Raw genomic sequence first — 12,821 nt, 5'->3', positions numbered from 1 at the left:
GCTTTTGTTGCTGAAACACTTTAACCTTTTTGTTCAATGCTGTTTGGTTACGGGGAACATAACAATGTTGCAGTAGACTTTTGCTCTCATGAACTGCCTCGTGACTAAAAACCTTTGCAAAGGCAGAAGGGTGTTGTTTTTTCTATTGTTGTTGCAGTCACGTTTCAAAGTACCGATATAGCAGCATTTGTCGAAACGCACTCTTGGTATTTTTTTTTCAGAGCTAAAAATAAGTCGCAAAATTTTTTAAAATTTGGCAAGCAAAAAATTAAAAGTTATTATTAAAAAAATTTCTTTTCTTTTGATATCACGTAAGTAACTTTATAATAATGAGTCAGCGGCATTCCAAAATCGCCACTATGCGAAATTCTTTTACCTGATTAACCATAATAGTGTTATGGTTTATTTATTGTCGATCTACAATAGCTAAGATCTTTTAGAGACAGGGCTCAAGTTTGGTTTTGTATCAGATTGAGGATGTTGCCACATTATTATCTGACTTATCCTCACTGCGTTATGCATAAAAAAACACAATCGGCCCCGTTTTTAAAGTTTTTGGCATGACCCGGCCTGGAATCGAACTCAGATCTACAAGCACAAAAGCCGAAGGCAATAACCTCTCGGCTACATCTTCAAAAAGAAAAACGGCACAAAACACAGATTTTTCCTTCAACAGCAAGATTTGAAAACGGAAGTAAGTGTGGCAATTAGCATCCTACCCTGCTTTGACAAAGTCTCTTCGCAAAAAAGCATCCCTTTTGTGAGTCGTAATAAAGGATCAGTCCCCGCTTGATGTTGTTAAGAACGTGGTTGGTCAAATCAACTTGCTTTTGGGACGCAGCGTAAGGAGCGCAGTCCACAAGTCCAATCTGAAATCAGAAAGCAACGTTTTGTCTTCAATCAGAAACTTGATTTTAATTTAACGCAAATATCAGATTTTCTACATTAGCGGTACAAACGTTTGTAATCAGTGGTTTAGCCTGTGTTCTGGAGTTCGATGACTTCCGCAAACCTGTGATTAAGTGTATGTGGAGGCCTCTTTGTCATTATATCTATATCCTTTCGACAATTAACATAGCATGCTCCCAGTGAAAGAACCTATTGTTAAAGTATTTAAATCCCACTTCTGTTTGTAATAACAGCATTTGAATATGTAAAAAAAAATTTTTTCGAACAATCAAAAAAACTTAAATATGCTCCCATGCAACAGGCTTTCAGAAAATGACAACGGTGTGACAAGAATCAATCAATCAATCAATGTTTTATTTGTCAGTAACAGTAAAGAGTAAGAAGGATGAAAGGACGAAAACCAAAAGTAAGAAGGATGAAAACCAAACCAAGTTTCAACATGAGCGATTACCTGTTGCAAGGACTCTGGTCCGAAAACACTGCTCGGCAGCTCGTGTTGTGCTACAGCGATCAGCTGTAGGCTAGCATCCCCATAGTGCACTCGGCAACCTGTTGGTTCTGTCACGTGATGTGCCATCACAGTCAAGCCACGGTACTTTATGTAAATTTCCATCTCATGATGCTCTGTGGAGGTGTATATGTAACTAGTCAACAAATCAGTCTGTTTTTACATTAATCCAACGTTTGCAATTGTTAAATCGATGTAAAAACGGACTGATTCATGATGGTATTCGCTATAGTTTTCCAAAAGTTAAGTTTTGTGTAGTTTCACAAGGTGATAGTTTACTAGTCTCAGTAGTCTGCATTTGCAGAGGTGTCATCATATTACGCGTCATAATTTTGTGCCATCAAGCGTCTAGCTTAAAAAAACTATAAAAAATTGTTGTTTTGGTCCAGGCCGTTGATGTATTTGTAATCTGCAGGTCGATGCAGCAGATGAGGTTTATTAACCAATCAGAAGACAAGATTTTAAATCAGCTAAAGTTTTCTTACGTGGAGGGCGATCTGGTGGCAGCAAGTCACCAACCGGTTGAATCTGGTTTAGTGCAAAGCTTTGTTGCTGTTGTTGTTGGCAGTCTGGTGCGTCGTAAGTGTCCATGTTGCCATTAAGTGTGTCGCTATCACTTGGAGACGCCATCCCATGGTGAGGTAAATGATTAGCCATTTGTTGATTGGCAGGCACTCTTTGATCGTACGCGTCGGAAGACGGATGTCTTCCGGGAAACATGGATTTTGACGGATGAAAGTGATCCGGATGAGAAGGTGGCGGAGCCAAGTCCAGACGCGTCTGAAATTATCCATCAAATAAATTGTTTCCATCAAATTACATTGACAATCGAGGCAAAGATATCCATTAAAACATAAATACCATCAAACAACTTGCAAAAAAACAATAAATAGCGCAAACTGGTCAGTGAAATTCTAAGAAAGCTTGTTTGTTGTATAATTTGAGCCGATATTATTATTCAAATCCAACTTACCTCGTGTATAGTTGGATAGCCAACACCAGGCGGGGTGTTTTGATCAACTGACTGTCGGCCTACAACACAACACAAAAAGTTGGAACGTGCATTTAAATTTTCTGCTTGTTAAAGCCATTTGAGATTGATCTTGAAATATCATTTATCTCTAGTTTGCAGCATCCTCTTGGACAACATAGTCCAAGAAGCCTTGAATAATATATTTATAAAAATGTAAAATTTGTAAAATTCTTGTGAAGATGCAAGTCTGCCATTTCAGTGTTGGAAATTTAATATTTATACTTCTTGTTAAGAGTTGTCAGCTTTTGCTCCATACAAGCTGTTTGCTTGTGACTCTGTATAGTTCAATCAGAAGAAATTGAATTCATTTTGCTGAGGAAGTCAATTTTCAGACAGCAAATCAGTCACATTTACGTTTTTTTCACATCAATGTGAAAAACAACTGATTTGCTGTCTGGGTTACGCACTTCATTGAAATCACTTGTATTTGTTCACAAGTCATAAGATAATCACACGACGTCAAACGAAAAACATTTTAAGCTCTATAATACTATTGGAAATACTAGGCCTACCTCTTTTGCTTGAGGGGTCCACAGGGGGTCTTGATAAGGCCAAATGAGCTGGAGGAACGCCACAACCCATCGTGTTGTTGTATACTGACTGGGTTAATGTGTGTCCAAGTTGGATTTGTTTATCTTGATGGTGATGTCCCAAAAAATCTTGCTCTGCAAAGTTTATATTCATTCTGACACTGTCAAGTCATTGCGAGCTCTATTGCCCTTGCAAATCGTTAAAAATTTGCATGCAAGATTTAGAAATAGAATTCAAATTTATGTTTGTTGATATTATCTTGTCAAATGAATGGACGTAGCCAACAATACAACGGGACTTTCCATTCCCTGGTTAATCATTGAAAACAAAGGTAATTTTATGTAGATACAGTTTTATTCCAACTGTGCGTCCGGCCTGTTCGTGTTGTTAAACAAGGGAAAATACAGTATCATACGCTTTCATTCATTTTTCCTTGTAGGTCTGCTAAGTTAATTTTATTTCTAGTTGAAAAAATTGAATTATCTAAGCAAGAAATTTTGCAGCATTGCGCTACACTCGGTTTAAGCTTTGCCTGTATCAAATCAATGAGTATTTTCAGTTAGTCTATATCTTTCCGACTAAAAACGTTTTGAAGAGGTTGCCTCAAGTAACAACTGAACATGCCAGTTAGTAGGGCCACTCTGTAAAACTACCAATTTTTGAACTGTTTAACTTTGCATTGAAGCACAATTACCTTATGCTGATTTCATTTTAACTACAGCGATTTAAAAAGTAATCCACAGAAAATCCTATTTTATTGAATATTCTATATTGCACTGTAAGAAGAAACTAAACACATTAGAAATGTTTTGCTGACACACAAAAAAAATAATTCCATAACCAATCAATTACATAACGAGGTCAAGAAACAAACTTTAGAAGTTGAGTTTCGAAGCCAAGCAGCTGCACATTCTTTTTTAACAACCCTATTAGAGTTGCACGTTGCGATTTTTCTTGAAAGAGTCTCGCCGACTGAGGTAGATCTGGCCTCAGGCGCATCACTACATGAGGCAATTGGCAGGCTATGCCAAACTAGTCGATGACGTAACTGTCACGTGATCAACACATTCAAAATGATGTGGCGTCGATAAGCACTTTTACCAATCCGGTTTTGAAGTTTATGCTTTTCGATCGAAAGTTGTTACTTTTTGCACACGACATTGTTCTAAAAATGCAAACGGTGTTGGAATCTTGTGTTTAGGTTGCATCGTGGGGGTTTCCTTCACCGCAAGTGTACTTATAGAAAACTATTTTAAAACGTTTTCTGACAAAAGTTTATTTTGGCGACGGCCAAACGTCACGGCGCAACCTACGTCACTCTACATTCAAGACAACTGATTTTTGCGTAAAAACATTTTGTTTCAAACAGCCCTGCGCTACTTTCAAGCTAACAAAATGCGTTCTTTTTACACTGGTGCAACATCTGCCAGCGTTGAAGCAATGTAAAAAAGACCAATTTTGATAAATGGGAGCAGACAGTGAGGCAGCGCATGAAAAACTAAATTTTACACATGAATTAAAAGTAAACGCAAAGCTTACGCAGAGGAGAGTGATGTATTGCATTGGAAGGAGATTCTTTGCCCCAACTGCTTCTCGGATAAATTTCGTTTTCTTGGGCTAAAATAAACAAAATATAACGTATTATTAACACCCAAGAACGCTAGGCTACTGAAAAAAATTGCTTATTTTAATGAAATGTTTAGCACAAGAAGACAAATGGATCAGAACACTGGAAATAAATTTAGGCATTATCTTGTTTAACTAGGTAGTGAAAGTGCTTTTCGAATTGCACCATTGTCACCTATCCTTAAAATTAATCGCAAACAGTTTCCACATTCGTGTTAACCGACTGAGCAGAAACTCGAAGGAATAAACTCACTTTTGTCCGGTTCAGGAAGTAGTTGGTAAACACGATAGGGCTCGTTTCCCTCCAGATAGCTCAAGTCTTTTAGTTCTTTAATGTCCGGGAGCTTGTTTAGCGCACAACGAAGCCTGGTCTTCCAGGTAGCAGCCTCAACTTTATCCCCTTGTCTATATTTTCCTCTGTGTTCAGCCCAAGCCTGAAAGCAACCGAATGGTCAATCAATCTAGTGAGTACAATGTTACACTGTTAAAATAAACTTAAGTTAAAATTTATTGACCTTGAGCCAAAATAACGATGCAGATTATGTAATAAGAAAGGCTCTCACTGAGCTATCGCTACGCTTGTCAATGGTAGGCCTACGCAACAATTTTTGAAGCTTGTTGTTTCAACCAAACGGTGATCAACAAATCATGACGCACACACGCGGTGCTGTGACTTCTAAATTAAAAATTTTAAATGTCTTAGCTCTATTTGTCAATCAACAATCAAAAGTTCAAACTTTAAAACAACAGTGCTCTTGAACTTGTATTTTAAGCGACTTTTTGTAGTTGCTTTAAGAATTACCATCACTCACATCATATCACAGTGGCTTCTTTAAGACAGGTTAAAAATCTTACTAGGCTACTGTATTGTGTATTCAAAAAGCCAAACGAATTTAGACAAGAGGAACGTAACGTGAATGGTGACGTCATCGCAAAAACTTCTATTTGGTTTCATTTCTTAAAATATTTTCTGTCTGGAAATTGATGAAAAATTGACTTGTAGAATGCCAATAAAAAAATTCCGCAATTTTCTGCTGGATATGGAAAATGTTACGCAAATGCATTGTTTTTTCCTTGCGTGAAAAGAATGACGTAAGGCTGCAGATTAGTTAAGTCGAATAGCTAACAAGCAAACAAAACGACAACAACAGCTTATGGTTTTGTGAAATTAATGTCCTGTTCAAGAGGCGTCAGACAAAGCCTACGTTTGCAAATGGGATCAAAACTTTCGCCTGATGTAATTGTTTACCACAAGCTTTAAGTTGGCAAAACATTGGATGGGTGAGGACAATTAGATCGAAAGAATGTAGAGTAGGTTCTTAAAGTATAGCAGATTCGACTTTTTTGGTCTGATGAGAAGTTTGTCGGGTATTTTTTGAATCTACAGCTCTTAGTGTAATGCCTCAAAAGGCTTGTAACTCGGCCTGGTAAGCCAATAATTAACCTCTTCAGCGTTTTTGTGACTTAAATATCCAAAATTTTGAAAGCTGGGGCTTTTCTGATCCAAACAAAAATTTTAAAAGTATATATATTGACATGTGGGTCTAAGGGAAATTACCAGAGATGTACGTATACGCCGCAGACTTGCGGGTAGACTTTTTGTTTACGCTAACGCTTGCGGCCACATTTTTTTGGATAGTTTGCGCTTGAGGCTACGCCGTAAAGTTTTCGCATTTTTTTAGCGCATAGCGTCAACGTATACATTTTAATGTCTTTTTTTCGCTACAACACGCCAATACCTTCCAGCGCTGCAGTTGAAAGAATGTTTTCAATGGGCAAAGACATATTGGAATCAAAACACAGCAAAATGTCAGATGAACACCTTCAGATGCTTGTGTTTCTTCGTTGAAATTCAAAATAAAACTTGTTTGTTTCGAGTGGTTTATACCGTGCAAATGTTTGGCACCTAGCAAACAAAATTAGTTTACGCTAGTGTATGCGCTGACGCCGCCAACTTTTTTTACAAGTTACGTTGACGCATACGGCGTATGGTTTTTCGAATGTTTGCGTTTACGCTGACGGCGTCAATATTTTTTGTATGCACGTACATTACTGGAAATTGCACCCAATTTTTGTTGAAACCCGTTACGTCACTACCAAACACTGGTGGGCTAATCCTATAGGCTACTGTGATTCCTAAGATAAGGCATGAGACAGCTCAAATTCCTGCAACAAGGCTTAGTGGGAAAAATATCCAATAAATATCCTCACTCTCAAACAATCAAAACGGAACCATTTGAAACTACCTCGTTTCATGATTTCAATGTAAATTGAACGTCTGTTGACGAAGCATTGAAGTAACAGGCGAATGCATTCATGCGCTTACTAAACGGGGATTTTTACATCTTTGAACTGGTAGACCATAAAACTACAGTAGTGGGTACTCAATAAGATAATGCCCATCTGAACTAAAAAAAGTTTTTCAACTGGTAATTTCCCTGGTTTGGACTCCCTGAGACAGTACGAGCTATTGTGTGCTAAATTAAAACGACAATTCTACAGAATGCCTAGGCTAATTCTTTCAAGTTTCAACATATTGCAAATAACAAAGCAGTGTCAGGAAAAATCATAAAGCCTTGTTTGCAACAGCAACTGTTTTCGCTTTGTTCAGATACTTCATTTATATCTTTTTATCTTCTGTATCATCACGCTACTGTAAGTTAAGAAAAGAGACGCTGGTCAATCATCACATAACATTAAGAAGCCTATTCGTTAATTGGGGCGTTGGGTACAGGATCACAGTGGTACAAAAACAGATAAAAAATGCACTAGCAATACGCAAAAAAGCATTTTGTTTCTTGTTGTTGCAATTCATTTACTTGCAGTGACGTTTTATCAAGTGGATGAGCGTAAAAAATGCCTAAAAGTAGAACATCGTAATGTCTGCTGTTGGGTCAAATTCACGTTACCCCAGCAATATTATATAAAAATTGAATGAGGCTATTCATCAGGCATTTAGTTCAATAACATGATACCCTCTTCTGGTGTAAACACCTTATGATAGTTCAACTTAGTTTACACCAGAAGAGCGTATCATTTTATTGAATACCAAATAGGTTAACAACCTATTAATTATTACAAATGTAATAAAAAGACATAAAACTTGTTTATGTGTACCAGTGGTCACGAAAACATATCTTTCCACTTAGTTCATTTTCAACTTCTTGAAGATTGCATGATTTCAGCTAATGGACAAACTTGTGAAATGACTTCAAATTTTTGGTAGGCCATTTGAAAGCGTAGTAATTTTTGAACAGCATCCAATTTGACCGTTTTTGCCTGGATTAATTAACTTGCATGGGCAATAGCACGAGGGCTTTTTCAGAACTGCAGCACATATATGGACGTGTTGCAACTCAAAACAAGCACATCTGCCTTGGAGAGGTGAAAAACGATAAACGAGCCTGCACATGTAAATCGATTGTTACTTCCGGACGTCATAAAGCATCATTGCATTGGTTGGGTTTTTCGTGACTGCATTAAGCTAAAAAAAAATGTTTTGAACAAAAATTTCGAATCATTACGTCATTTCCGGTTTTGACCAAACGCCTTAAGAAGACCCAAACACTCATGAAACGAAGTGTTTTCTATTTGTTTAAAAATAAAGTCAAATGCATCTACTGTTGTGTGACTGGCTTTTTTGATAACCCTTAAAGCAGGATCTATTTTTATACGATTACACAGTTAACGTTTCAGTATTTTATAATTATCAACTACAGAAGCAACAGACACACACAAGCAGCAAGTTATCTGCTTTTTCACCACGTAGTTTCGGGGCGAGGCTGCCAATTTTCGATTTAAAACGAAAGTCAATAGAGAAGCTTTGAGGCTTTTTCGAATCAGCAAATGTATTCACCCTACGCTTTGGTTTATTCCGGTTTGGGATATTCTGTTGTCGGAATTTACTTGAGCGTTTTCCTACGTTTACTGGCTAATCACTTTTTCACAAAAGATTTGGGCAGGCATTCAAAAAAAGAAAATTATGTTTTGTGAAGTCAGTGACAATGATGGGGGGGAAGAACAAGCACCTTCTCGTGGTCCCTCCCGTCAGTACCATATCTTTGAGGAAAGATATGCGAAACGAAGCTTGTCACACTCGAGCAAACTCATACGTCATCATCATCAGTGACAATGATTGCTTGCTTAGTGTATCAATGGATCCAACACTTAACCGCAAAATCTTTTCTTTACCAAAAAAGCCTCTTCTGAACTAAACGTTTGAAAGTGTCGCATCTCAGCCAAAGCTTTCAACAAGTGAAACTGTTATCAGGCACAGGGGTTACAGAAAAGGACTCCTCTCCCTGTTTTCTCTGCCGGGGTACGTCACATGTTCCTTGAGAAAAAGCGGTCACATGTTTTCGTTCACGAACAGTGTTTTTGCAGAAATGTTTTTGTTTATGTTACAAACTTAACCTAAACGATACCAATAATCTTAAGCTACATTATGGACTTGCAAAATTTCCCAGCCAATAGAATACCACTTTGCGTGTTGAGACATGGCATCATTGTGAAAAGGATGAATTTTGCCACCTGGGTTGCTCTCTGAAAGCTAGCAAAGCATTGTGAGATAAAAAGGCGTGCTTTTTTGCAGCTTTGTCACTAGATGCGAACATGAAACACAAAAAGCACAATGGAGATAGCAAACGCATTAACATTACTGGTTTTAATGTTGCTTCTACACTACAACAAAATATAAGTAGACTGGTGGTCAGGAATACAACTTTGTCTACAAGACAAGCATTAAAGCGTTAATGAAACAATTCTATTTGTTCAAACGATTGCCTTCAAGAGCTTCAACAAGGAAAGTTCTCCTTTGATCAAAAACCGGCGTTTGCCACAATCAAATATTGGATTAATCGTGTAGGTCTATAATACTATAACTTCATCTTTGAGTCAAAATGCTTTAATTCAATCAAAGCAACTTACCAATTCTATCGTTACTAAGCTGATGATTAATGAAAATAAAAATTGTTAACCTTTGCATTGTTTTTACGTCGTCCTTTGCATGTCACCATGGTATGATTTTAACTTCTAGAACCGATTTTTTAGATTTGCGAAGAACCAAAATTATGGCATTTTTTAAATTCAAGCTTGACGTTCCAATCCATTGGTTTTCAAAAATGATGCAGTTTATTTTATTTGAAGTATACCGTACCGATCTTAGTATTTAAATGAAAGTTGTAGTCCAACGAAAATACCAAGCAACTGGACTGGAAAGTATGGATATGCATATCGAGAAAACTTTGCGTGTTTGAATCAGTGGCGGATTCAGAACGTAATTTATGGGTGGGCCTAGGAAATATCTTTATGGGCTTTCACCAATAATGTCACGGCGGGCCAGCATACAAAAATTTAGTGTTATCGGAGCTTCTACACAAGCCGGAGTCTCCTAGATTTCGTGTTAAAAAAAAGTTGATTATATCATCATAATCTGAACTGTCAATGAGTTGTCTTTCAAAAGACAAAAGTGTCAAGTTGAAGACAAAGGCATCCAGTCAGCATGGATGATCTCAAGCACGTTTGGATCCTGTTTGTTGCGGAAAAAAGTCTCTCAATGCTGCAGGACGTGGAAGGCTTGCTATGATGGTCCTAAAACACTGTTCACGTTCGGGAAAATATCAGCAGGGCAGCTAGCTGTCCACTATCCAGTACTTCCATTAATGTAGGAAAGTTTTCCCGATCCATTTTTCGTCTGATGTGTTGAATGAATACAGCATATTCAGTTGTTCACCCGTTCAGCATCTGCAATCTCAATGCCATACAGTGCACACAGACCATTTAGAATGTTTTTTTTTTGCCAAAGTGACAGATCCAGGTGCGAAAGAGGCCACTGTTCTCATTAATCCATACTTGTCGTCCATAAAGTGGCAGTTTAACTCCGTTATCTGCCTGTCAAGAATACAGTTCCACAGCGCCCTTAAATCCTCATTGCTCTTGGCATCCGACGTTTTTCCCAGTGTTGTGGTGACAGCAGACTTGTGAAACTTCGAAGGCAGCTTGCGTTCATGAGAAGCAACCATGTCTCAGTTAGTTATCTTATGTTTTCATTGTCAGTTCTTCTGTCAGTTTGAGCACGTCGCCAAAGTCACCCTTCGAATTCTCGCGGAAAGTTGCATTATGTAGCTTTCAGTGTGAAATAGTGATGCCACAGATAATTCAGTACCACTTAGTTGTTCTAGTGTTAAACATTAATATATTTCACAGTGTAGATTCAAACGATCTGTTATAGCCTGATGCTGCGGGTTCTTTTTGGCAATATCAAATTACACTAGCTTTCGGAACACAGTTCCCTAGTCATGTGCTATGACGAATGGTGTTGAAGTCAGTGAGTGGTTTTTTAAAGTGGCTCTTTGGTTTAGCTTGAGGCTGCCGGCTGTTGAGTTTCTGTGCTGTTAGGCGTTATTGCTGTGAGGTTTTGTTGGATCAGTTGATTAGTAGATTAGGTGACGTAGTTCTTCCCTTTCGGCGCGGTTGTTGATTTTAGGATTTTGTCTGCTAATGAATATGGCCTCTTTGAAACGTAATTGTACCGCGTCATTTTCTCTCGCAATAATTTTAAATTCAAAGTTTGCGTGGCATTGTTGTTGGTGATCACATACCGAATTTTTATCCGAGCTGAGATGTTCTTTGAGGCGGGAATGGAGTGGGTGGATCGTGCTGCCTATGTAGCTTTCCCTGCATTTTTTGCATATAATCTTATAGACACAGTTCTTGGTGTTGCACATGTCGTCGTTCCGTAGTTGGCAGTTTTGCATCCGGCAGGGTTCGGGTTTTTGTGTTTTTTTAAGTGCGTTTCGGAGGGTTCGGGAGCGCCGAAAGAGGCGGACTGGTAAGTCCAGGTCTTTGAAGATTTTCTTTATTTTACGGTCCGCGTCGTCGCTCATAGCCTATAAGGAAATTCGAAATGTATTGGGTTGTATGATGTCTGAGGGGAGGGTTGTTTACTTTGTCGGTGTCGTCGTCGTCTGGGTGGTTGTTTAAGGAAGTCTTCGGGGTATCCGTTTTCAATGCAAAAATGCAGGGAAAGCTACATAGGCAGCACGATCCGCCCACTCCATTCCCGCCTCAAAGAACATCTCAGCTCGGATAAAAGTTCGGTATTTGATCACCAACAACAATGCCACGCAGACTTTGAATTTAAAATTATTGCAAGAGAAAATGACGCGGTACAATTACGTTTCAAAGAGGCCCATATTCATTAGCAGACAAAATCCTAAAATCAACAACCGCGCCGAAAGGGAAGAACTACGTCACCTAATCTACTAATCAACTGATCCAACAAAACCTCACAGCAATAACGCCTAACAGCACAGAAACTCAACAGCCGGCAGCCTCAAGCTAAACCAAAGAAGAGCCACTTTAAAGAACCACTCACTGACTTCAACACCATTCGTCATAGCACATGACTATAGGGAACTGTGTTCCGAAAGCTAGTGTAGGCTAATTTGATATTGCCAAAAAGAACCCGCAGCATCAGGCTATAACAGATCGTTTGAATCTACACTGTGAAGTAAGCAACGCGATCATGCTGCTAAAAGCGAAACTCATTCAATTAATGTTTTTTTTTTCATGAATCTGATTTTGGGTGGGCCCACTGTCAATCTGGGTGGGCCTATACCAATCAGGCCCACCCGGTAGATCCGCCCCTGGTTTGAATGACAGGAAGTAAGGGTAACTATTTAACAGACAGGAAAGGTTTCAAAAACTAAAAACATCCTTAATATTAAAGATCTAAAGACATACAAAAACCAACCTTAAATATTTTGCAATCTTCTTCTTTCCAATTATTCTTTCCTGCATGTTTCCATGGAATACGAAAGATTGTGCGTGTGCTGTTTTCCCACCTCAGCCCGGGAATGTCACCGCTATCAATCATATCAATCAGCCAATAACGCAGACGCTTTGGAGGCTCCGCCCTCCCTGAAGTGCCACTGGTATTGGAAGAAGTTGACAGTGCAGGAGAACTTGGATTTGAAGATGTTTCACCATTGAAATGAGCACTTTTCATGAGTTTGCTTTGCGTAGGAGATTGGCAGGTGTCAATTCCAGACGGCATTGTATTATTTAGTGGATTTTGTGCGTCGGTGTCAATTTTCATTATATATAGCCAACTTTGTTAATGCCATGCAGCTCCACAAGGAAACGCTACGCAATGGTTTCCTTGCACAATTAAGCGTATTTTGCTTTATACTAATATTAATATAGCCTTAAGTC

The 12,821-nt window shown here is 38.5% G+C and overlaps 1 protein-coding gene across 1 annotated transcript in view; it reads right to left on the bottom strand.

Annotated features, from left to right (window-relative positions):
- Positions 1-12,821, bottom strand: part of LOC145787110 (interferon regulatory factor 8-like) — a 19,008-nt gene extending 6,187 nt beyond the window's left edge. Inside the window, exons 1-8 of the mRNA XM_082598835.1 lie at positions 12,361-12,821; positions 4,861-5,041; positions 4,521-4,598; positions 2,963-3,115; positions 2,391-2,449; positions 1,903-2,197; positions 1,361-1,533; positions 720-869 (exon numbers count right to left, since the gene is read on the bottom strand). Of these exons, the coding sequence (XP_082454961.1) occupies positions 720-869; positions 1,361-1,533; positions 1,903-2,197; positions 2,391-2,449; positions 2,963-3,115; positions 4,521-4,598; positions 4,861-5,041; positions 12,361-12,705 (1,434 nt within the window). The 5' untranslated portion in view covers positions 12,706-12,821. The remainder of the gene's footprint in view (positions 1-719; positions 870-1,360; positions 1,534-1,902; positions 2,198-2,390; positions 2,450-2,962; positions 3,116-4,520; positions 4,599-4,860; positions 5,042-12,360) is intronic.

The sequence above is a fragment of the Aplidium turbinatum genome, chromosome 18, assembly GCF_918807975.1.
Source record: "Aplidium turbinatum chromosome 18, kaAplTurb1.1, whole genome shotgun sequence".
Taxonomy (NCBI): domain Eukaryota; kingdom Metazoa; phylum Chordata; class Ascidiacea; order Aplousobranchia; family Polyclinidae; genus Aplidium; species Aplidium turbinatum.
The sequence above is the reverse complement of the archived record's forward strand: the minus strand, read 5'-3'. Positions and strand labels throughout refer to the sequence as shown.